This window comes from Rhineura floridana, chromosome 8 (assembly GCF_030035675.1).
Source record: "Rhineura floridana isolate rRhiFlo1 chromosome 8, rRhiFlo1.hap2, whole genome shotgun sequence".
In the NCBI taxonomy this organism is placed as follows: domain Eukaryota; kingdom Metazoa; phylum Chordata; class Lepidosauria; order Squamata; family Rhineuridae; genus Rhineura; species Rhineura floridana.
This window is the reverse complement of record NC_084487.1, coordinates 15,573,037-15,598,020: the sequence shown is the minus strand read 5'-3', so window position 1 is coordinate 15,598,020 and position 24,984 is coordinate 15,573,037. Positions and strand designations below refer to the sequence as shown.

The 24,984-nt window shown below is 44.1% G+C and overlaps 1 protein-coding gene across 1 annotated transcript in view; it reads left to right on the top strand.

Annotated features, from left to right (window-relative positions):
• LOC133390228 (sulfotransferase 6B1-like) overlaps nt 1-24,984 on the top strand; it is a 37,597-nt gene that overhangs the window by 1,088 nt on the left and 11,525 nt on the right. The window contains exons 2-6 of the mRNA XM_061638385.1: nt 4,117-4,301; nt 6,726-6,852; nt 10,780-10,874; nt 15,063-15,249; nt 20,007-20,174. Of these exons, the coding sequence (XP_061494369.1) occupies nt 4,117-4,301; nt 6,726-6,852; nt 10,780-10,874; nt 15,063-15,249; nt 20,007-20,125 (713 nt within the window). The 3' untranslated portion in view covers nt 20,126-20,174. The remainder of the gene's footprint in view (nt 1-4,116; nt 4,302-6,725; nt 6,853-10,779; nt 10,875-15,062; nt 15,250-20,006; nt 20,175-24,984) is intronic.

Genomic DNA, 24,984 nt, shown 5'->3' with positions numbered 1-24,984 from the left:
TTAGTTTTAGAATGTTTCACAAGCGTATGGTTTCATCTATTCCTGTTTTGTACTTGACTTATTAATCAGAACTCCAACTCCCTCTTTCTCCACACTCCTGACCTCCACCCAGATTCCACTGTCATTCTTCCATTTATACTCCCAGCCACTCAAACGCTCAGCCAATCATCCAGCATTCTACTGCTCATGTACTCCCCCCTCCTCTTTCACTCCACTTACCATACGTCTTCTATATAAACAGCACTTACCATATTTACCCTACAAGCAGGAACATCACAAGCATCCCCACCCCATTGAGATCTGGGAGCAGAGCAGGTAACAATTTCTGAGCAAAAGGGTGCAGCTGCTGCTACCGCACAGTTCTTCCCTCAGACCACTGACTTGATGGCTGAAACAACTAGTTCTCATGGCAGTGGCCAACCCATAGCAGGTCTGCACCAGTTCAGGATGCAGACAGGAGCTCACATGATTAAATGCACCTCCAGCATCATCCATCTGCATAGAAAACCAGCTTATGTGCAGGGTTTGTTTTTCTTCTCATATGGAGGAAGCATTATAATAATAATAATAATAATAATAATAATAAATTTAATTTTTGTGTCACCTATCTGGCCGAAGCCACTCTAGGCGACGTACATATTAAAATTCAATAAAATACAATATAATTACAGAATAAAATACAATGCAGTCAACACTAATGCAGGCGTAAAACTATGTAGGGCAATCAGAAACAATAAACAATCACAGAAAAATTAGCCCACCCCGGAGATCCCAAAGGCCTGTCCAAAGAGCCAAGTTTTTAAGGCTCGGCGAAATTTATCCAGGGAAGGGGCATGGCGAAGATCAAATGGGAGGGAGTTCCAGAGAGTAGAAATGAAAATGCCCTCTCTCTAGTCCCCACCAACCTAGCTGTTTTCGTTGGTGGGACTGAGAGAAGGCCCTGCGTGGCTGATCTAGTCGGGCGGCTTAATTTGTGGTACTGGAGGTGCTCCTTCAGGTAAACTGGGCCGAGACCGTATAGGGATTTAAAGGTTAACACCAACACCTTGAATTGGGCCCGGAAAACAACTGGAAGCCAATGTAGATGAAATAACACTGGTGTGATGTGATCGCGGCGGCAGCTGTTTGTAAGCAACCGAGCCGCCGCATTCTGCACCAGTTGTAGTTTCCGGACCGTTTTCAAGGGTAACCCCACGTAGAGCGCATTGCAGTAGTCTAATCGAGAGGTGACCAGGGCATGTACTACCAGTGGGAGCTGATGAATAGGGAGGTAGGGTTGCAGCCTCCGTATGAGGTGTAGTTGATACCAAGCTGCCCGGCTCACTGCCAAAATCTGCGCCTCCATGGACAGCTTGGAATCAAGAACAACCCCGAGGCTGCGGACCTGATCCTTCAGGGGTAAACTCACCCCATTAAGCCTCAGGTCAACAACACCCAACCTTCCCCTGTCACCCACAAGCAGCACCTCGGTCTTATCAGGATTAAGCTTCAGCCTGTTCCTTCCCATCCACCCACTTGTGCCTCTTCTATTTTGTTAGATTGACAGGCTCAAGAGCCCCATCATTTATTTATTTATTTATTCACATTTATAAGCCCCTGAATATTTTGAAAATCTCTAAATGGTGTGCAGTTCTTTTAATTTATTTATTTTAAAAATCATTTGGAATGGGAATGTTTTTTAAAGCCGTGTTAAATGCTGCTGCATTAATGTCATCACATTTCCATCTTTTTCGTTTGGGATTCTGGTTTCATTGGTTTTCACCCACTTATGGTGGGATAACAAGATCCATCCGCCGGCAATGATGTGTAAAGTCTCAGTTGAGTTGTATCTCTATTTGCCGTGACCCCTCTGGAAAAGGGATATATTAATAAACTTGACTTTTCTCTCCCCCTTCCATGGGTTCCTTGGGTTATTCAGCTGCACAGTTTAATTGCTTAATCAGTGCGTAATTAATCAGCTCAAACATTCATTGCAAGCTTTAAGAACACGAGTTAGTCATGCAAGTCACTTGCCCGGCTCTCAACTGTAAGCGGCAGCATGACTCTGAATTAGGGTTGCCAGGTTCCTGGCTTGAGACTGATCCTGTATCTTTAGGAGAAGAGAAAGTCAGCCAAGTGCAGGTGTTCTTGCAACACTGTAATGAGAAAAACCACAAGGTAGAATTCTCCCTTCTCCCTGCACAACTTTTAAAGATACAGAAGACCTTCTTGTGCCAACAGTCCTTTACAGTTGTTTAATATGTATTTCTTTTAGCCAGTCACCTTAATGATAATCTCTATTTTTCTTTGTATTTTTAATGGTGATTTATGTTTTAACATGATAAACTACCCAGATATTTTATGATGTGGTGGTATAGAAATACTTTTATAAATAAATAAAGCCTTGCTTACTTCTCTTGGGGAGCAAGGCCCACCATTCATTTCCCCCCTTTTTTTTAGTCAATTGCACCACTCCTTTGGGGAAGGACTGTTGCTCAGTGCTAGAATCTGTTCTGCATGCAGAAGTTCCCAGGTTCTTCTTCTTCCATTATTATTATTATTATTATTATTATTATTATTATTATTTAGTTGCTTGATATCCGAAGGTCGCCAAGCGACTTTCACAAGGTTAAAACAAAACAAAACAGATTATAAAAACATAACAATAAACAATAACAATAGCACCCCCACACGGCCACAGGAAGGTTTGGCAGCATATTAAAAACAAAACATCATCTCAATCTATCAAATGCCTGGGGGAAAAGATAAGTCCTCACCTGGCACCAAAAAGATGTCAATGAAGGCACCAGGTGGACCTCACTGGGGAGCATATTCCACAGATGAGGAGCCACAATTGAAAAGGCCTTCTCCCTTGTCACCACCCTCTGAAATTTCCTCAAAGGGGGGACCTGCAGAAGGGCCTCAGAAGAAGATCAATCCCTGACATCTTCAGCTTGGGCTAGGAGACACTCCTGCCTGAAATCCCACAGAACAGCTGTCAGACAGTGTAGATAATACTGAGCTAGATGGACCAATGGTCTGACCTGGGGCCCATCCATACCTCCTTTTAAACTGTGATCTACCCCCTTGTGTGTCCATTAATTTGCCAGCGTCCATATGACATTCCCTGCCATTTCTGACTTTCTCCTCGTTAACTCTGTACTTCCCCTACCCTGCTATAAACCAATTATTTTTTCTGTCCAGATTATTAACCACTCTAACCTCTGTAGTGAGGACATCTTACCCCATTTTTTGTATTATGGGCAGATGATGTTAGAACCCATCTTGTGCCAATGCCTCCTCCTCCTCTTCTCCTCTTCCTGCTTCCAGTACTGAACTGGGCACTTTCTCCTTCTGTAGCTGTATAGCATTGCTTTTTATCTAAAAAAAACCCTAGTCTTTTGCAGTCAAACATAAAATCAAATGTTTAATGAATCACATTTCCACTTAAAAGCTGTTTTGCAATATTATGCAAACAAAGGCCAGTAGACATCACTGAAAACATGGCAAACCTGTGCACAAGCATTAATTCAAAAAGTCAGATATACATTTTTGTGCTTTTCCAGAAAAGTGCAGGAAAAGCCAAGTACCATTCTGGACCAATCACTGTACAGGGGTGGACTTAGGGGTGTGATTAATGCAGAAATGAATTTTGGAAAAAAATTAATGCCTGTGTGTATGGATATGAAAATTCAGGTTTTAAAAAATAAATTTGAGCACAAACACATGTATGGATCTCAAGGCCACCAACCAAATATGAAAAACGTGGATTTTTAGGTTAGGTATGGATGGGCCCTTAGTATAAGGCAGCTTCCTATGTCTGCCGAAAGTGACTGTGATTATATGCCTTTCCCAACATCACCATAGTGATATTGGTCAAGCTTCAAATGCTATTCCAGTGTTGGGGAAAGTCGGCATGAAAGTTCTTTAGGAAGGAGCATCTATACCCATCTTGAACAGAAGCCTTCTCAAGTTACTAGTCCTCCAATCTATCTGCCTGGAGGCAATTCCTTCTTATCCTTGGCAATCAGGCTGTTTATGCCAGTGTACACAGCCTCTATATCCCAGCTTATCAAACAACTGTATTCAACACTTTTGCTAATACTGTTCATGCCTTTTTCCTCTTCTCTGCTGCAGGCACTCACTGGCTTGCTGAAATCATCATGCACCTCTATGCATCCAAAGTGGCTTTAACGTCTCCAATCGAATTTGGTGATCTTTCCAAACTGGACCAACTGAACTGTCTTTCATGCAAGAGAATCATTCCAACCCATTTGGATGGCAACATGTTGCCAACAACCTTTACACTCAAACAATGCAAGGTAAGATATACACGTATTATTTCAGCCACTGGGGAGAGGATCCAAAAGGCAGAGCTTGGAAAAGTTACTTTTTTGAACTACAACTCCCACCAGCCCCAGCCAGCATGGCCACTGGTTCAAAAAAGTAACTTTTCCAAGCTCTGCCAAAAGGGAATCTTTAATGAGTCCCCCACCCCACCCCCAGAAAAAGACCCTGCAGCCAGCTCTGGTTGTGTAGCAAGACATAGATCTTGATCTCAGAATAATACATTGGTAGAAGATCTTATGATTTGGGGAAAGGATTGTAGTTGAATGACAGAACCATTGATGGGCAAATTGGACCATCACAGTTTCTCTGCTTCTCATTTTTCCAGTCTTAAATTCAGTCCTCCACATTTCCACATCAGTTGGCAGATTCTATTTTTAAAAGGCCTCATGAAAATTCATCAGTGCTGTAATGTGAATTTCTCTTGATCTACACATTTGCAATTTGGCCTAATATACACATTTTTGCAAGCAATTTCCCCTAATATAATGTATTATTGTATGTTATGTTTACCAATATATCCATTTTTATGCACAGTTGGCCCACAATTTATGCATTTTTGTACACATGACTTGGCTAGAGAACTGCACTGCAATATTCGGAGAAGTGGAAATTTGGAAGGATGGTTTCGGTTCATTTATTGTTTTGGAAAGTGCAAAATAGGTAGTCTGAATTTAAATGTGAACTGAATTGAATTTCTCTCCCACTCCTAAGTAGAAGACACACTTTGCATACAGATAGTCTCAGGATCAATTCCTGGCATCTCCAAGTAAGGCTTGGAAATATTCCTCTCCAAAACCCTGGAGAGACACACTGCTAGTCAGTATAAATTATTTTATTTTATTTATTATTAAATTTATACCCCACCTTTCCTCAAAAGAGTACAAGGTGGAGTATGAACATAATTTTATCCTCACAACAACCCTGTGGGGTAAGTTAGGCGGAGAGACAGTGATTGGTCCAAGGACACCCAGGGAGCTTCATGGCCAAGCAGAGATTTGAACCCTGTTCTTCCAGGTTCCATTCCGACACACTGCCCACACCACTACACTGGCTCCCCACAACCTTAGCCTTCCACAACCTGGTGCTCTCCAGATGTTGTTGGAATATAAATCCCATCAGCCCCAGCCAGCATGGCCACTGGTCAGGAATGATGGGAGTTGTAGTCCAACAACATATGGAGGACACAACATTGGGGAAGCCTGGTGAATAGACAGTACTGAGCTAGATGGACCCAGTGGTGGCTGGTGCCCATTAGAAATGGCAGGGCAGGAATCAGGGAGACCAGAAATAGTGAAGCCAGTGACAATCTTAGGAAGAGCTACTCGAGGCTACTGACATCGAGGCTTGATTACTGTAACGCACTCTACATGGGGCTGCCTTTGAAAACAATTTGGAAAATAAGGTTGGTCCAAAATGCAGCAGCCAGAATGTTAGCAGGAGCATGGCACAGGGAGCATATCACCCCTGTGCTTTTTCTACTCCGCTGGCTCCCAATTTGTTTCTGAGCCCAATTCAAAGTGCTGGTTTTGACCTTTAAAGCCCTAAACAGCCTTGGACCAGTGTACTTAAGGGACCGCTTAAGTCCATATGTTCCTACCCTGGATTTAAGATCATCTGCCTCTGGTCTCCTCTGCATGCCTGGAATGAAGGAAATTAGATTGACAGGGACGCTGGAGAGAGCCTTTTCAATTGTGGCTCCCAGACTTTGGAATTCCCTGCCCCAAGAAGCCTGCTTTGCTCCCACCCTGATGGTTTCCCAGAAACTTGTAAAAACGATTTTGTTCCAGAGAGCCTTTGGTTGGGACTGACAGGTCAGCCTGACCCTGTTTTAATTTTTTTATCTTTTATTTTTATATTTTAAGTTCTTTTATTCTCACTCCCTCATATGTGCATGCACATATATGCATGTTTGTATGTGTATGTGTATGCATAATGCATTTTATGTATTTTAATTGTATTTTATGCATTTTAATTTACTGTAATGTTTGTGTTTTTACTGTGTATTTTATTATATATGTGTGCAATTTTGTTGTAGCCGCTCTGAGTGCCCTATTGTAGGGTAGAAGGGCAGGATAGAAATATTTTAAATAAATAAATACTCCTTGATTGGTTGTAAGTTAGAAGGCAGGCAGGTGGGGTCTGGCTATGTGCAGCCTGAGGTTAGTGGGGAGCAGCCTCTACTGGATGAACCTTTGGCCTGACTTGGTAGTGTTCTTCAACCTTGTGTCCCCAGATGTTGATGGACTATAACTCTCATCATTCCTGGCCATTGACCATGCTGTCTGGGGATGATGGGAGTTGTAGCCCAAGAACATCTGGGGACCCAAGGTGAAGAACAGTGGTATATGGCACCTTCTGATGTTCCTACCTTAGTAATGCGTTGTCTTTACTTATAGGCTATCTACATTATCAGAAATCCAAAAGACATTGCTGTCTCCATGTATCATTATTACAGAGAGAACCCAAACCTTCCCACTATAGATTCTTGGCCTAATTTCCTGGAGAGGTTCTTAAAAGGAGACGGTAAGAAGACTAAGAGGTGCATTTTCTCTCTTTCCTTGTAAATTCTAGTACATTGTAGTATAAATAGTATGAATTTCCGCTCCACGATGGTTGGATGTATTGATGCAAATGAGAGCAGAAATGAAATGTTGTGGTTTCAAAATTCAGCCACATATTAGAATTTGAAGTCAGCTGGCAAGGAAATTTTAGTCTTCCCAAAGACTCCAAAGTAGTAAATAGGTGCTTCTCCATCTCTGAGCCATCTCCAACCAGCAGGTGGAGGTCTTTGCTGTAGAATGGGGACCTAGCTCCTGTTGTTCATAGTCATGATCTTTGTCTGGATCCATGGACATCTCTTGTGAGATGAAACCCTTGATCTCGTCTCTGCAACTAGAGGCCAAAAATTGTAAGTTCCTTGTTTGGACTCAAGAATCATGACCAGCTCCAGAGGGTGACCATGTTTAGCATTTCTAAGCATTCCAAGATGGACAAATGGTTGGCTGTCCCTCCCAGGACTGCTGTTCTCAAGCAGGGATATACAGATCAATGCGGGCTGGGTCAATTTTGCATGTGTTCATTCACAAGTCTGTTCTGCCTTGTTCCCATGATATCTGCAATTTTTTTAAAAAACTGCACAAACATTTGTATCTAAATATGTCTATCTAACTATATAATATTGTTGTAAGTGTCACACTTGCTATGAACACTTCAGCACAGGCACATGGTGGCAGTGTTTGAAGCGATCACACTGAGCAGGCAGGCGAGGTGGGTGGCTGAAGCAAGCAAACTGCAGTGTGAATGCATCAGCCACCCATCTCAGCAGCAGTGACAGCAGTAGTCACGGGGGGGTGGGAGGTGAGGGGGTGGGCAAGGCCAGGCCTCCCTCCAGGACAACTTTCCTGCAGCATGAACACTTCCACCACCAACCTCAGCAGCAGCAGCAGCGGTGGCAGTAGTCAGGGGGGTGAGAGGCAAGAGCAGTGGGCAAGGGTGGCAGGTGAAGCCAGGCCTGGGGACTGACACTGGACCCTTGCTGTGGAGTGGCCCTCAGCAGGTGCCTAACAATACCAACCTCTGACGCTGGCTCTGCTTTGCCACAACAGCATCATCTCTCTACTGTTGTACATTTTGGGCTCTTCTCGTGTCTCAATTTCTGGCTGTTTCCCTAGAAGCTCCAAGTCCATAGAAGATTTGGACCCCCTATCTTCTGTTTAGGTTGATTGTTTTGGACTGTCAAATCCAAGTCCCGAAGACTGCAAGGCACACACTTTTATTGGAGCAGCTTTAATCCTCTTGCTAAGGTCAAGAATGTGAGGGTCTTCTTCCTGTTATCTAAACACCTTTCACACTGTTTATTGCATGGCTGTAAAAATTTGTTCCTGTGGAGCTGGCAATCCAAAGATCAACCCAGCAACAACTCAAATTGGTGTCATTAACAAACAAAGACAATATGACTTTGCGATTTGTAATATAAAACAAAGAAAAAAAAGTAATTTATAATGTGACCTGAAATGCCTGCTTGCCTACCTTCTGGTCATATCTTCTCTGTCTGAGGACTCGATTTGGCTTAAAAGCATTGAGTAAACTTAGGGCTCATTCACATGGCAGCTTACTGTGAGATTGCTGCTACATGAATCGCTGTTTAATTTGCATGGTTCACATGACATTGCAGGCAATTAGCAGCTCTCACACAGTTTCCCCATACCAACCCAATCCATTTATAATGCGAAAAGGAAAGGAAAAACCATCTCAGCTTCACTGCGCTCCTCCGTGTAGGTGCTTTGCCTCAATTTTTCTTAGTGGGCAGGCTCTCTTATGCCCCATCGCCCGCTCCCTCTGTCTCTGCCACGGACAAAAGCTGCTGTAGCTGCTGCCCACTTTGCCCTTCTCTTACACTCCCCTCTAGTCAATTTCATATCAATTTTGTGTCAATTGCACCCCCAAGCTCTCCCACTTCAGCCAGGGGATGCATGCAATTGACAAGAAACATTGAAACTGACAAAAAAAAACCTTCCCCTTCTCCACTAGCAATATGGATACACTGGAGGGAGTAAACATGTAAAATTAGGGACTGGGCCACAAGGAAACAGCGATACTAAACTTTTCCAGAGGAAAGACTACGTGTGAAAGGAAAATTGAGGATTTGAAGGTAGGAAGTGTGAACCTTGCAAATCTATCGCGATGGCAAAAGCTGCATTTTTACTGTGAAGTTCAGCTCCCATGTTAGCTGGATAAGAGGACTGGTCCCTTTAAGGCAGGGGTGAGGAACCCGTGGCCCTCCAGGTGTTGTTGAACTCCCATCAGCTCCAGCCAGCATGGCCAATGGTAAGGGATGATTATGGGAGTTTGCAACTTTTGTAGAGCACCTGCAAGGAAATAATATTCATAGAGGTCCACTCATTTCAATGGGCCTACTCTGAGTCGAACTTAGTTGGATACACACCAATAGTTTTTAACAGAATTTATATACCACTTAATCATAAAAACCTCTGAGCAATTTATATAAAATATACATTAAAAGGATGGACAAAAATTAGAAGTGAAAAACAAGGTAACCTTTAAAAAAATCAAAATAAACAAGCCCCACATAAATACAACTAGCTGGTTCAAATAGACATAAACAAAATTACGTATTAAGATACATGTCAGATTTGCATATCTGGGTAGATTTACCTGAAGAAAAAAGTTCTGAGCAGGTGCCCCAAACAGTACAGGTTTTTAAATTTATTTTTGCAAAAAGCAAGTGGAACTCGAGGTGAGCCAGATTCATTCCCAGTGTTGCTGGACTACACCTTCCACCATCCCCACTGAGCATAGGAAGCAGCCAGGGATGATGGGAGTTGTAGTTCAACAACATCTGGAGGGTCACAAGTTCCCCATCCCCGCCCCAGATTATAGTAGGCACTAGAACACCTCCAATGATCTGGTCTTGCCTGCCTCTGTGCCTTGGTACAGAACACTGAATGATAGCCCACAAGGAGCCACAATTCAACAGTGGCTTCATATCACCTCTGGAGGGCCAACCTTCCTTTTGAATGAAACCTCAACCCCATTCTTTTGGCTGTGCAAGGATCCTGCACATGTATGTATGCATTAATTTTATTTTTACATTTATATCCCACTTTTTCTTCTAGGACCCCAAGATGTCTGACATGATTCTTTTCCTCCCCATTTATCCTTACAACAACCCCATGAGGTAGATTTGGCAGAGAGACGGTTAGTGGCCAATGGTCTTCCAATGAGCTCCATGTCTGAGTGGGGATTTAAGACATTGAACTTGTCAAGGATTATCAATACCTCGGCACAGTCATTAACCAAAATGGAGAAAATAGTCAAGAAATCAGAAGAAGGCTAGGACTGGGGAGGGCAGCTATGAGAGAACTAGAAAAAGTCCTCAGATGCAAAGATGTATCACTGAACACTAAAGTCAGGATCATTCAGACCATGATATTCCCGATCTCTATGTATGGAAGTGAAAGTTGCAGTGAAAAAAGTAGATAAGACAAAAATCAACTCATTTGAAATGTGGTGTTGGAGGAGAGCTTTACGGATACCACGGACTGCAAAAAAGACAAATAACTGGGTGTTAGAACAAATTAAACCAAAACTATCACTAGAAGCTAAAATGATGAAACTGAGGTTATCATACTTTGGACATATAATGAGAAGACATGATTCACTAGAAAAGACAATAATGCTGGGAAAAACAGAAGGGAGTAGAAAAAGAGGAAGGCCAAACAAGAGATGGATTGATTCCATAAAGGAAGCCACAGACCTGAACTTACAAGATCTGAACAGGGTGGTTCATGACAGATGCTCTTGGAGGTTGCTGATTCATAGGGTCGCCATAAGTCGTAGTCGACTTGAAGGCACATAACAACAACTCCTTCCAGGTCCTAGTCCAACACTCTGCCTCTAATTATCTCTGTTTTTGATGTCTTTTTACAGTTGTCTGTGGGTCCTGGTTCAATCACATCTTAAGCTGGGAGAAACACAGAGATGACAAAAACACTCTGTTCTTGTACTATGAAGACATGAAAAGGGTAAATATGACAGTTGCTTTTCTCAGTTGGGAAAAGCAAAGCAAGGGAAACTTAAACTAACAGAGCAATCCAACTCATGGGAAGCAGGTGGAAGAGGTGTCGGCGGAGGAGGAGCCGATGGGAAGGTCCACGGCATCCAATTATCATTCGGGAGCCTCCGGGCTGGCTAAATGCAGGTTCAGCTGGGAGCTGCGTGGGGGGACTAGAAAGTAAAAACTATCTCTCACGAATACCCCTACCGGGGAGTGCGCACTCTCCATAGACTTCCATTGTAATTATTTTCTCAGACTGACCTTTTTCTCAGCATAACTTTTGCTCAGATCAGGACCTGCAGGAATGCTCCAAACAGGAGTTAGATGTTGCATAAGTCCTCCCCCTTGGCCCCTCCTCCAACTTGGCCCTGGAACGCCCGTTTTTTTGGGCCTTCCACTGGCACCATGTCCACCAGGCTGGGCTTCCCTGTGTCATGGCCCCGTCAGAGGACTCATCAGAAGAGGATGACTCGGGAGTAACAGCAGCAGACCCAGAAGCAGCAGACCCAGAAGGAGAAATGGAGAAAACTCCTGAGAACCCAGCTCCTTCTCCCCCTCAGCTGCAGAGCACCCCAGACACAGCTGAAGCCCTTCAGCCAGACGCAGCCAGTGAACAGGATACTCCCCCCTCACCTGCAGAACGTAGACAACAGAAGGTCAGGCAGAAGAGGGGCAGGCCTGTCCACTTAAGGCCAAAACGCTGATGGCTCACACCTGCTGACAAACCTGCTCCTTAAAAGTCAAACCTTGGGTTCAGCTTGTTGCTGACTACAACATCAGGTGTGGCCACTGTGTGTCTTCCTATCCCCTGAACCTTGACTTGGACTGATCTCTCGGCAAACTAGACCCGGACATCCGCTGACATTGCTTCTGGATTTCTGGCTTGGCACGTAAGCTTTGAACGGCCTCTGCCCCTATCTTGTTTCCTCCTTGCTAGCCTGGCAGATTTATAGCCAAGCTGCCGGCTGAGGACTTATGGCCTGGCAATTACCAAGGAATCTCCAGCCCTGCCTGCACCCCTACCGACACTGCTGTCTCAGTGGAGAGCTGACACCCTGGTGGACCCCCAGCTGAGCCGGCAGGGTGTCCGCTCTGCCATGGCTAATCCAGGTTGAGGGACTTCTGCAGGCAGATCCAGGACCCTGCCAGCTCAGTCAGGAAGCTGCCATATCCAACTCCCCTCAGCTTAGCATAGATATGAGTTGGATTGTGCCCTAAGTAAGCTCCTAAAGTTCTGTGAAACTTACATTTCTGATGCGTAAGCAGTAAATGCTTGAAAACATTTTCCCCGCCTTTCCTACAAAGAGGTCAGAACAGCATATGTGATCCTCCCCTGCTTTGTTCTCACAACAACCTTGTGAGGTAGGTTAGGCCCAAAGTTACTCTGTGAGCTTTGTGGCAGTGTAGGAATTTGAACCCAGGCTGAAGTTGAACACTGCATCTCAAAACAGAATAAACGTAGAGCATAACTTGTTCCCCGCTCCTTTAAAAACCAGTCTAATACATGTTAGTGTGTTACTTTTGAGCAATTTGAAGCCCTGCTGTTGCTACAGAACAACTTCAAAGGAGCTGAATCTGACTGGGGGCTAAACTGCGCCTTCTGCTCTTGGCGACCACCTTGGATGGGAGGAGATGTATAGATGAGGGGATTATACATTGGCATGGTGCTCTCCCCCTCCTGTTCTACAAATGGCACAACAATATCCCCAGAAACAAGTTTGCTCTTTCCCCTTGGTAAAAGGTAAAGGTTTCCCCGCACTTGTAGTGCGAGTCGTTTCCAACTCTTAGGGTGATGTCTTGCGATGTTTACTAGGCAGACCGTATATATGGGGTGGGATTGCCAGTTACTTCCCCGGCCTTTCTTTACCCCCCAGCATATGCTGGGTACTCATTTGACCGACCACGGATGGATGGAAGGCTGAGTGGACCTCAACCCCTTTTACCAGAGATTTGACTTCCTCCTTCCGTTGGAATCGAACTCCGGCCGTGAGCAGAGCTTCGGCTGCGTTACTGCCGCTTACCGCTCTGCACCACTCTCCCCTTGGAGAGACCACTAATTTACATGAGAGAAACTCTACAGGTACACTAAGGAACACCACCTTTGCTCTCCAGCCAAAGAGAATAAAGACAGTATCATCTCCATAACCCCTTTCCTCTCCACATAGCCTCATCCTATCAGTGGCCACCAGCCATAATGGCTATGATCTGTTTCCATAGTTGGAGGTAGGATACTTCTGAATACCAGTTGCTGGAAACCGCCGGAGGAGAGAATGCTGTTGCACTCAGGTCCTGCTTGCGGGCTTCCCATTTTGGGACATCTGGCTGGCCCCGGTGAGAACAAGACGCTGGACTAGAGGGGCCACTGGCCTGATCCAGCAGGCTCTTCTTAGGCTCTTGTTTCTAAGAGTGTTATAGAGCCCTGGGAATGGGTTTTTCAGTACTACAAGGTTTACTATGTCGTTATCGTTTTATATTATTATTGCTTTGATTCTTGCAAGAGGCTTGGATTTATCATGACAAATTCAGGGTGGAAAATGCTAAGCAAGTAATTGGTACTATTAGTTTAATAGCCTGGTCCATCAAGATTAGTATTAGTATAGTATTACATTAGAGCAATATATTAATGTTGGCATTTTGTACACCCTTTCCTGAATGATTTCAGTGAAGAAAAAAACAAAGCAAATGCTCAGTGCGCCACTTGAAATTAGTGAGGCTTATAGCACAATCCTACGTGTGATTATTGTTTTGAAGCGAGTCCTACTGCAGGGATGGGCAATCTCTGGCCCTCTAGATTTTGCTGGACTCCAGTTCTCATGAGCATGGCCAATGGTCAGGGATGATGGGAGTTTTTTATGATTTATTTATGATTTATTTGATTTATATCCTGCCCTTTCTCCCAGTAGGAGCCCAGGGCGGCAAACAAAAGCACTAAAAACCAGAGCTTGGAAAAGTTACTTTTTTGAACTACAACTCCCATCAGCCCCAGCCAGCGCTGGCTGGGGCTGATGGGAGTTGTAGTTCAAAAAAGTAAGTTTTCCAAGCTCTGCTAAAAACACTTTAAAACATCATAAAAACAGACTTCAAAATATATTAAAACACAACCACCATTAAAACATATTAAAAGAAAACATCTTTAAAAACATTTTTTAAAAAGCTTGAAAAACACTAAAAAAAGAAGGTTTAAAAATAGATTAAAAAGCAGTCTGCTTCTGTGTTGGAATTGCTTTTTAATATGTTTTTAAACCTTTTTTAAAAAAACAATATGTGTTTTAACCTTTTTTTAAAGATGTCTTCAAAGCTTTTTTTAAAAAAAGGTTTTTAAAGTTTTTTTGGTTTTAATGTATTTTAAAGTCTGTTTTTATGATGTTTTAAGGTGTTTTAGTGCTTTTGTTTGCCGCCCTGGGCTCCTGCTTGGAGGAAGGGTGGGATATAAATCAAATAATGAATGAATAAATAAATAAATAATTTCAACACAGATGCAGACTAAGTTGTAGTCCAGCAACATCTGAAGGGCCGCAGCTTCACCTTATTCTTGTCCTGTGTTCAATGGGGTTTACTCCCTAGTAAGTGTGTTTAGCATTGCAGCCTTACAGTGCAATGCTATGCATGACTACTTAGAAGTAAACCCTGTTGAGTTCAGTAGTGCTTACTCCCAGGTAAGCATGTATAGCAGAGGTGGGAACATGTAGACCTCTAGATATTTCCTCTTCTCCCAGGCATTTTAGCATGTGTTTTAAATTGTTTTTAAAAAATGTGTTTTTAAATTTGTATATTTGTTTTTAATGTTTTTAGTTATTGTAAACCACCCAGAGAGCTTCGGCTGTGGGGCAGTATATTAATACAATAAATAAATAAATATTGTTGGACTCCAACTCCACTCATCCCCCAGCGAACGGTCAGGGGTGATGGGAGTTGTAGTCCAGCAACATCTGAAGGGCCACAGGTTTCCCATTCCTGATGTATGGGATTAGAGCTTTAGGCCCTTTCATGATCCAGGTATAAAATCATACCTGCTTCAAAACATTACCCTACCCAGTCCCCAGTGAAAAGTGCAAAAATGGCTGTGATTTTGCACACTCCCAATTCACTTCACTTGGGTCCGAGCAGAGAAGCAGACCCCCAATGGCTCACGCCCTCTGTCATTCACACATCTCAGGATCTTCCTAAAGTTGTGAAGAAAGTGAGCTTTTTTCTGGGGCTCAACACCAGCGAGAGTGGGATTGGTGAAATCTGCAAGAAATCATCGTTCAGTGAGATGAAAAGCAACACAGAGAAAGAAAACAGTGATCCGAACCGTACGGTCTGCGCACTCACATCCAATCGGAAACTGATATTCCGAAAAGGTAAGCTGGAGAAGGGATCATGTATGAATCTGAGCATTTCAACTTCTTCCAGTTTCTCGTACTACCAACCTTCAGTTCGTTCCATTTCTGCGTCAGCTGGCAATTTAAAAAAGTCCTTGTGAAAATCCATCAGAATTTTAGTGCATGCCCCTCCTAATAACCACATTTTTGTAAGCAATTTTTCCTAAAATAATGCATTTTTGTCTTACTTTCACTAGTATATGCATTTTTATACACACCGTCCCTTAGGCTGCAATCCAATACACATTTCCCTGGGAGTAAGCCCCACTGAACCCAACGGAGCTTACTTCTGAGTAGAAATGTATTGGATTGCAGCCTTAATTACACTTTTTTTTGTTGGAGAACTGCATCACAAAATTCTGAGAAGTGCACATTTTAAAAGATAGCTCTGTTTTGGTTCAAGGATTGTTTCTGGAAGTGCCAATTAGGTAGATATGCGTTAAAATGCAAAGCCAAATCAAATGTCTCCCTCAGCCCTGAGCTGGAGCACAGATAGGGAATCTGGGGTCCTGCAGATGTTGGGAGTACAACTCCCATGATTCTTGACCATGGGCCATGTTGTCTGGGTGCTGATGGGAGTTAGAACCCAACAACATCTGGAGGACCACAGGTTTCTCATCCTTGAGCTGTTGTGTGTGTGGAGGTGAAACTAATGAGACCTAGGTCACAGACCCCAGTCAAACATTCTTTGACTACAAAAGAAGTCTGTCCACTGAGAGCTGATTTAAACTTTCAGGAAGTTATATGGTACAGTCCTCACAGGATGGCACTACCTTGGGGATAAACAAGAAGAAGCCCCTGCTTGCGAGCTTCCCAGAGGCATCTGGTTGGCCGCTGTGAGAACAGGATGCTGGACTAGATAGGCCATTGGCCTGGTCCAGCAGGGCTCTTCTGATGTTCTTACATGATGTGCATCAGATTTGGGTAAGGGAACTCGGGTCGCTGAATATAAAATGACAGTGGTGTAGGGAGAGTGTGGAGGAGAGAGGCTGTGGTCAGAGGAGGAATGTTTAACCCTTCACTCTGGAATCAAGGCTCACATGCGCCTGTTTGCCACGGCTGAAGTACAGCAACGGAGAGAAGGGGTTGCAAGCGACAAGTGGTTGATTTAGGAAGGTTAAACACCACTTCCTTGCCTGCTACTTTTCCGCTCCAAATCCCACCCTCTCTCCAGTGCTTTTGAGATGTTCACTGGTGAGAATGCCAGCTTGCAGGTATTCACCCCCAGGAGAGTGTACTCTAGGAGTTGGGGGGGCAGTAGGGTGGCCATATATGCCCTACTTTACAGAAGACAGTCCTGTACTTGAAGGGCTGCCTAGTTTGAGTCCAATTAAAAGATAAAGCACCCAAAGAAGGGAGAGCAGGAAGGGCCCTGCCGTTACCTGTCAACAGGTAGCACCTGGATGGCTAGGCAGGCACACAGGTGCCCTGATTTCAGTCCTCTCCACCATGTACTGATATGAATTGCTTTTCAATTGAAATTGTAGTAATTATTTCTAGATTTGCACTTGTGCCTATAAAATCACATATACAAACAATATGCAAATCATGTCTCCTTTTTTCGGCCATCCATTTCCGCTTTTTTTTGGCATCTTGCTCCCCCCAACCCCTCCCACAAAACTGGCACCTCCCATGCCTGCAGATTCTCCACATGCATTTGCTTTGTTTTCAGTGTGAACATGGGCAACTTACACACAGTTTTACCACCCTTAAGGACCAGAATGTTGCCTTTTAAAAAGAAGGCACCAATATTGCATAGTTCTTGATACCTGCTAAAAACTATTTTGTTTAGGCAAGCCTATCCAGACATTGAATGTTATTATGTACATTTGTTTTATGAAATCTGTTGACCTTTATATCTTGATCATTTTATTATGTTTACTGCTTTGGGAGTCTATTTCCATTGCTGTTTTTTAATGACTATTTTATACCAATTTCTGTAGAAGATGTTTTATGTTTATTGAGTGGTATATAAAACTGGCAAAATAAAAGATAAGCAGATAATGATAATGAAAATTTAGCAGAACGTGGAAATTTTGAAATCTGTATTGAATATAGAAAACTCACAGAATATGGGAAACTCTGCAGGTATGATGGCCAATTACTCAAGCAGCTAAAGCTAAATGAGGATTACACAGATTTATGAAGGATAAGGCTATCAATGGCTACTAGGGGTGGAGGAGAAATTTGGTTCAGTGTGCACTGAAAGTCAAATTTATTAAATTTGTACTTTCCAAATTGATGTGAGAACCGAAACACAGCCATCCTTCGTAATTCACACATCTGAATTTTGAGATGCGGTTCTCCAGTGTTTACATTAATTCATCCATTCATTGCCGATCACTCGTGGCCGAGTAAGATTGTCTTCCAGGGTAAGGTCTTTAACGGTGGGTCCGTAAGTGACTGTGGAGGCCAATTCTGGATCCACACAGCCTCCTACAGTGAGGACGTAGGTTTCTAGATGGAAGATGGTCGCGATGAGGATTTGCTTGATGTGACTTCTGCTTAGCTCGTTTGTCCCGTTTGCCCCGTATTCGTGCTTCTTCAAAGTCCACAGCACCTTTGATAATAGCCAAAGCATATATTAGGGGAAAGCATGTCTAAAATGAATATTTTAGTGAAAATGTACAGAAATGCATTGTATTAGGAGCAATTGCTTGGAAAACCATGTACATTAGTCAAAACTGCAGACAAAAATGTATTTATTAGGAGAAATTCACTGTAAACCACTGAAGAATTTTCTAGATGATTTTTTTTTAAAAAAAACCGTGAATCACTGCAGAAACCTGGAGAACTGAATTTGAGATTGGAAAAATGAGAAACTGAGAGAACCAAAACCTGACAGATCCTTTCACCCATCATGGCTAAGAGCCATGATGGCTACGTTCTACTTCCAACATTGGGAGGCAGTAGGCCTTTGAATACCAGTTGCCGGGAGTCACAAGTGAGGAGAGTGCTTTTGCACTCAGGTCCTACTTGTGGGCTTCCCATGAGGACCTAGTTGCCCACTGAGAGAACAGGATGCTGGACTATTTATTTATTATTACATTTATATCCCACCTTTTCCTCTGTGGAGCTCAAGGTGGTGTGCATGGCTATCCACCCCCCTCCATTTTATCCTCACGACAACTCTGTGAGGTAGGTAAGCTGAGAGTGACTGGCTCAAGGTCATCTAGCAAGCTTCAGGGCTGAGTGGGGATTTGAACCCGGGTCTCAGGTCCTAGTCCAACAGGCTCTTCTTATGTTCTTATTGACTGACATTCCACCACTCCCAACTGAATGTTGTAGTGCTATGGTGGGATGCAGCTTTCTGAACAAGGATCTTGACTTAGGCTGCAATGCAGTACATGTCTACTCAGAAGTAAGCTCCACTGGGTTCAATGGGATTTACTCCCAGGTAAGTGTTATTGGATTGCAGCCTTACTCACGGGCTGAGCTTCTCAGGTTAAGGAAGGCTGCAACGTACCTCTTGATCTTCCTTATCTTATCTTCATTTCTGTGCCTCCCAACACTTCTATGGTACACCCAAACAGTATTGCAGGACAAAGTTTCTGGGTTTATCTGAAACTAGACTAGACACATTTCTTTTCTTGTGAGAAGCTGCAACAGCAGCTTGCCTTATCTGTTGTTTCTCAGGGAAGAAGACAAGGAAGCATGCTGGTTACCTCATGAACAGGTGAAAGGGTTGATTGGGTGGCAGCCTGAGGAAAACATTGGCTCAAGGTGTAGAAGTGATGCTTTTCATACAGGAGGTCCCAAGTTCAGTCCCTGCGATCTCCAGATAAAAGGATGCTGAGGAATCATGGCTGGGATGGAAAGACACTTGGGACTGTGGAAGGTAGTCTATACTGAGTTAGATGCACTAATGATCAGAACCACTGAACGTTAAGAGGTGGAAGGGAACTTTCAGGTCATCTAGTCCAACCCAGCAAGACCAGAATAGGTCTTTTCAGTGGTGGCTCCTCGCTTGTGGAATGCTCTCCCCAGAAGGAATGCCTGGTTCCTTCATTGTTCTATTTTTAGGCACCAGGCAAAAAACATTTCTTTTCACCCAGGCTTTTGGCTCTTAATTTGGAGAGCATTGAGTATATTTGTGGCCTCTGTTTTGGTTTATCTTTTAGTGGGGTAGGTTGTGATAGAAAGGTGTTTTTACATCTGTTATGGATGTGTTTTTAGGTTTTCATTCTGTTTTGTTTTTTATGCTTGGCTTTAATGTTTGATCATTTTGCAAGTTGCTTTGGGTCACTTTCTGTGAAAGAAGCGACTAATAAATGATGGTGATAAATACCCCTATTCAGTGTAAGATACACAATGAAGGATGCAACTATACCTTCCAGCCTGCACTATAGCTCCTGCACTGAGCAGTGGGGTGGAGTAGATGACCTCTAAGACACCTTTCAGTTCTAAAATGTGATGGTGCTATGAAGCTGCCTTTTAGTGAATAATATCATTGGCCTATCTAGCTCTGTACTGACAGGTCCCCCACCCCAGCAATAAGAGGCTATTGAGGCTTTCCATGGTATGAGACCATCCCATGCTTTTCGGGGATGATGAACATGAGAGATACCCAGTGTTCTTATTCAGAAGCGATATCCATGTTGGAAATGGCTTGTTCTCACTGTCATTCAACGTTCATAAAGGTTTTGCATGCCCTTTATATTGAGTCATGCAGTCTTCTTCTTTTTTAGAACGGCTCCATAGGTCTTCATATATTTTTTTCACCACTCATTTTCTAGGTGCTGTCGGTGACTGGAAAAACCATTTCACTCCCAAACAGAACCGGATGTTTGAAGAGACGTTTAGCAAGAAAATGAAAGTCAGCGAAGTGGCAAAACATCTCGTTTATGAGCTCTGATTTAGAAGGCAGCCATCAGGGTGACCATATAGAAATGTGTTCACCATGGGTCAGTATATATTAAAAAGGTTTGTAGCTCTCCAGATTTCTGTACTGTATTAGGTCTCTTCTAAAAAGGAAAAATAGAAAGTGTAAAAGTGAGACCGGCAACAGAATGTTGCAGCGTGAAATATTTCTGGTCAGGATTCTAGCTACTCCACACCCCTTGCCCCCATTTTCCATCCCCCCCAGTGATCTGCCCCTTCTTTTTATCATTTTGGTACCTCCGACCCTCCCTTAGCTCTCCCCCAAATTTTTTTGTACTCCTGCAAACTTTATGGCTCCTCCAAGCATGTTGATATCTCCTCCTTGTGTGTAGTTTGGCTACAGCCAGTTTGGTGTAGCGGTCAGAGTGTTGGACCGGAACCTGGGAGACCAGGGTTCAAATCCCCACTTGGCCATGAAGCTCACTGGGTGGCATTGCGTCAGCCATAAACTTTCAGCCTAACCTGCCTCACAGGGTTGTTGTCAGCATAACAATGGGGAGGGGCAGAATCATGTACACCACCTTGAGCTCCTTGGAGAGAAGGTGGGATATAAATGTGTTATTAATACATAGGCAATGGTACTCACAACCTGAGTGTCAAAAACAGATGGAATGATTATTCGACATCAAGTAGGCTGTGTTGATGGGCTGTTAACAATTTGCTCTTTTGTTCTGTGTATGAGGGCATTAAAATCTAAATGGCCACCATCACTCTCTTGCAGAGGTTCAGCAACATTTTCTCAATTAAATCAGTAACGATAGGCAAACAACCTAAAAAACAGCCTTTCACCTTTGCCAATTTTTCTGTACAGTGCTCTGCCACTGGATAGTATGGGTACATGCAAAGATGTATTCTGTGGAGGGCAATGTCAAGACCCCACAGACCAGCCCTGGAAAGATCATACACCTTTTAGCATATTTTGCAATATTCAGGGGCTCCTCCACAGACCATTCAGTGTAGAAATCAGTAGGAAAAGTGGAAGCCTCTAGCCTGCTGTGCAGAAAATCTAAAACATGTGTGCGAGACAAGTGGCATCCTTTGTCTATGCTCCTATCAAAATTGGGGGCCAATAAATTTTAAACACTGGTTTTGTTTAATTCATAGAATCATAGAAGAGTAGAGTTGGAAGGGGCCTATAAGGCCATCAAGTCCAACCCCCTGCTCAATGCAGGAATCCAAATCAAAGCATCTTTGCTGCCATCTATGATCTCCCAAAGGCATCTTGAGCTAGATCCCAAATGTCACTGCAATCCAAGCCTCATTTAGGGAATTGGGGCAGGCTTAAGACAGTTGGTGGTGCCCTGCTGGTTACACAAACTGGGGCAGTGGGTAGAGACCAGCATGGCTGGATGGAAGGACACCTCCACCTAATGCCACTGCCCCCCCCCAAATCCAGCGTGATGCAAAGAGGGTTTGAATTGCAGCCCAAGTTAGCTAAACTAAATGCAGTTGATGGCAGTCAATGGAATCCAGCCCAATATATTCAGGAGAGCATATAGGAGATCCTGTGCCATCATTATAAATTAAATAGATGGCATACAATGGTTCAACTAATTGATTTCAGTAGGAACTAAGTGTGATTAACTTACAGCCTGATCCTGATATTGTCTACTCAGAAACAAGTCCTATTGAATTCAGCAGGTTAAGCAGGGTTAGGACTGCAGGCTTAGTCTGGATCCAGCTCATTGAATTTTGCAAGCTGATTGATTCTGGATTCATACAGCTGGAGGGGGCATTGTAGAGCCGGTGTGGGGAACCTTTGGCCCTCCAGGTGTTGCTGGACTCCAACTCCCAGCAGCCCCAGCAAGCACGGCCAATGGCCAGGGATGATGGGAGTTGTAGTTCAGCAACATCTGGAGGGCCAAAAGTTCCCCACAGCTGTTGTAGAGCATCTAGCCCCAAATCCCTGCAGAGTTCTCTCCTAGCCCAACTTGAAGATTGCAAGGAAATCCAGAGCTGTCCAACCTTTGCTAGAAGACCTCCAGCCAGGGAGAGCCCACCACGTTCCCAGCAGTGGAGGTTGATCAACTAGGCCACAGCCTTTCCCAACTTTTGGGTCCCCAGATGTTGCTGGACTACAGTTCCCATAATTCCTGACCATTGGCCATGCTGGCTGGGGCTGATGGGAGTTGTAAGTTGAGCAACATCTGGGGACCCAAATGTTGGGAAAGGCTGAATTAGGGTGAATGGGGTGCTTCCCCACCACCCCTCAGTCTGCTCTCAGACAGCTCTCACCTGCATAACTACTTGCTTACAAACAGCCCAGAGGATGGTCCTGGCTGGCACCTTCCTCCTTCTCAGTTTTTTTCTTATAGAACTCAGCAGGAAGCTGAGGACAAAACTAGAATTAGTTGGTTCCATCTGTCATTGGCTCTTGTGGGGAAATGATGGCCCTACAGATGTTATTGCTGTCGAGCTCCCATCGTTACCTCTGAACATTGCCCATATTGGCTGGAGCCACTGGGAATTGAAACCACAACTGAACGACCACAGGTTCTCCTTCCCCATGCTACGTAATAAGGCCTCTGAGATCAGGCCTTAGGGTTAGGTGTCCATTTACACGATGTCTCAGGGTCCCTGAGGAGGCCAGTCATCTGACCATAATGTGTGATGCCTATGTCAAGATCTCCAGCCCCCAGTCACTTAGCTCCACTTCTTCCAACACAAAGGACTTTTTTTTAAAAGGTCAAAAAATATTGTCCTGTAGGGACGATTCCATTCATTCTGGCAGTACATAAGTGTCATTTTTAGGAGCGCGCTGCAACCATTAAACAAATCTCTTTGCCACAAATTATAGCAGGATGGGTAAATGAATAGCTAGACGCAAACTTAGCCAAATGTGCATGAGTTTTATGCTGCCGACTTTAAAGGAGGAAGGCAGCAGCACCTCGTGGCCAAAGCAGGGCAGGGGAGATGAAAAAAGCATTTATTAGCAGTTTTCAGAACTGTTGCTTTTAACCCCACCCTTTCAGATTCACTTTTCAAGCAACCCCCCCTTGTAGAAAATTACACCTCCCCACACAGGGAAGTGCCTTAGGCCGAGTCAGTCCATTGACCCATCTAGCTCAGTATTGTCTACACTGACTAGCAGTGACTCTTCAGGGTTTCAGACAAGGTTCTCTTCCCGCCCTACCTAGAAACGCTGGGGACTGAACCTGAGACCTTCTGTGTGCAAAGCACATGTTCTACCACTGAGCAACAGCCCTTCCCCAAATGGTCAGAGTTGCCTTCAACTTTATTAATTAGTTGCCCCTGGGTTGGGCAAATGTTATGTTTGCGATGCCTCTCTGGGGCAAAGGCTCTCCAGCTTCTTTTGCAATTTTTATTGTTTCATTGTCATCCCACCTTTCTTCTAAGGAGCCCAAGGTCACACACTTTGTTCCCACCCCTAATCTTATCCTCACAACCACCCTGGGAAGTAGCTTAGGCTAAGAGACAGCGAGCAGCCAAAGGCCACCCCTTGAGCTTCATGGCCAAGTAGGGATTTGAACCCTGGCTTCACAAATCCTAGGCCACACTCTAACCACTATGCCACACTGTCTCATTTATTTTTAGGATTACTATTACAAGTGAGACCTGGGGGGAAAAGTGCTCCTGTTCAGGGTTCCAGCTACCGAACCATGCCCTCTTCCAGGATCCTCCATTCCATCCCCCTCCCCACCAGGTTTCACCCCTTACCATCAGTCATTCAGCATCCTGTGCACACAGAACAGGCTCAGTCTTCACTGGGCTTTTTGGGAGCTCCTCCCCGTCAAGGCTTCCCCCTACCCCAAAGATTGTACTTGTGTCATCAGTGGGGATTCCCCTAACCCTGACTTTGCCTTCCTCTTCTGAATGGATGGGGCTGTTGTGGAAGAGTAAGGACACGGCTCTTGGAGAATGAATGCGGTCTCGATTAGAATATGATCATTTGTATTTACATAAAAACTTATGCCAGATCAGACCCCAGGTGATTGTACTCCAGCTCTTGGCCTCACACTGTGAGCAAGCAGGTATCCCAAGAAGCCCATAAGCTAAAGAGAGTGTTTGCTGGTGGGCAAAGACTCTGAAAATTGAAGTTGCATCTCGCTGTCATGGCTAAGGGCACTTGCGAGATTTTCCCACCATGCTGTCACCGCCTCTTGTGGCCAAGAATTCTGCATGTGGGACTACACATTCTGCACAGCATTTTCTATAGGCAGCCGCCTGGCACCTATTTGCAAGCATGCCTTGGCAGGATTAGGCCAGGACCATGATCAGCAGTACCGAAATCCAAACATCCTAGGCTCGAAGTCAGTAGCTTGATGCTGAGCCAGCCCCAGAGAACATAAGAACATAAGAAGAGCCTGCTGGATCAGGCCAGTGGCCCATCTAGTCCAGTATCCTGTTCTCACAGTGGCCAACCAGGTGCCTGGGGGAAGCCCGCAAGCAGGACCCGAGTGCAAGAACACTCTACCCTCCTGAGGCTTCCGGCAACTGGTTTTCAGAAGCATGCTGCCTCTGACTAGGGTGGCAGAGCACAGCCATCACGGCTAGTAGCCATTGATAGCCCTGTCCTCCATGAATTTGTCTAATCTTCTTTTAAAGCCATCCAAGCTGGTGGCCATTACCGCATCTTGTGGGAGCAAATTCCATAGTTTAACTATGCGCTGAGTAAAGAAGTACTTCCTTTTGTCTGTCCTGAATCTTCCAACATTCAGCTTCTTTGAATGTCCACGAGTTCTAGTATTATGAGAGAGGGAGAAGAACTTTTCTCTATCCACTTTCTCAATGCCATGCATAATTTTATACACTTCTATCATGTCTCCTCTGACCCACCTTTTCTCTAAACTAAAAAGCCCCAAATGACATATT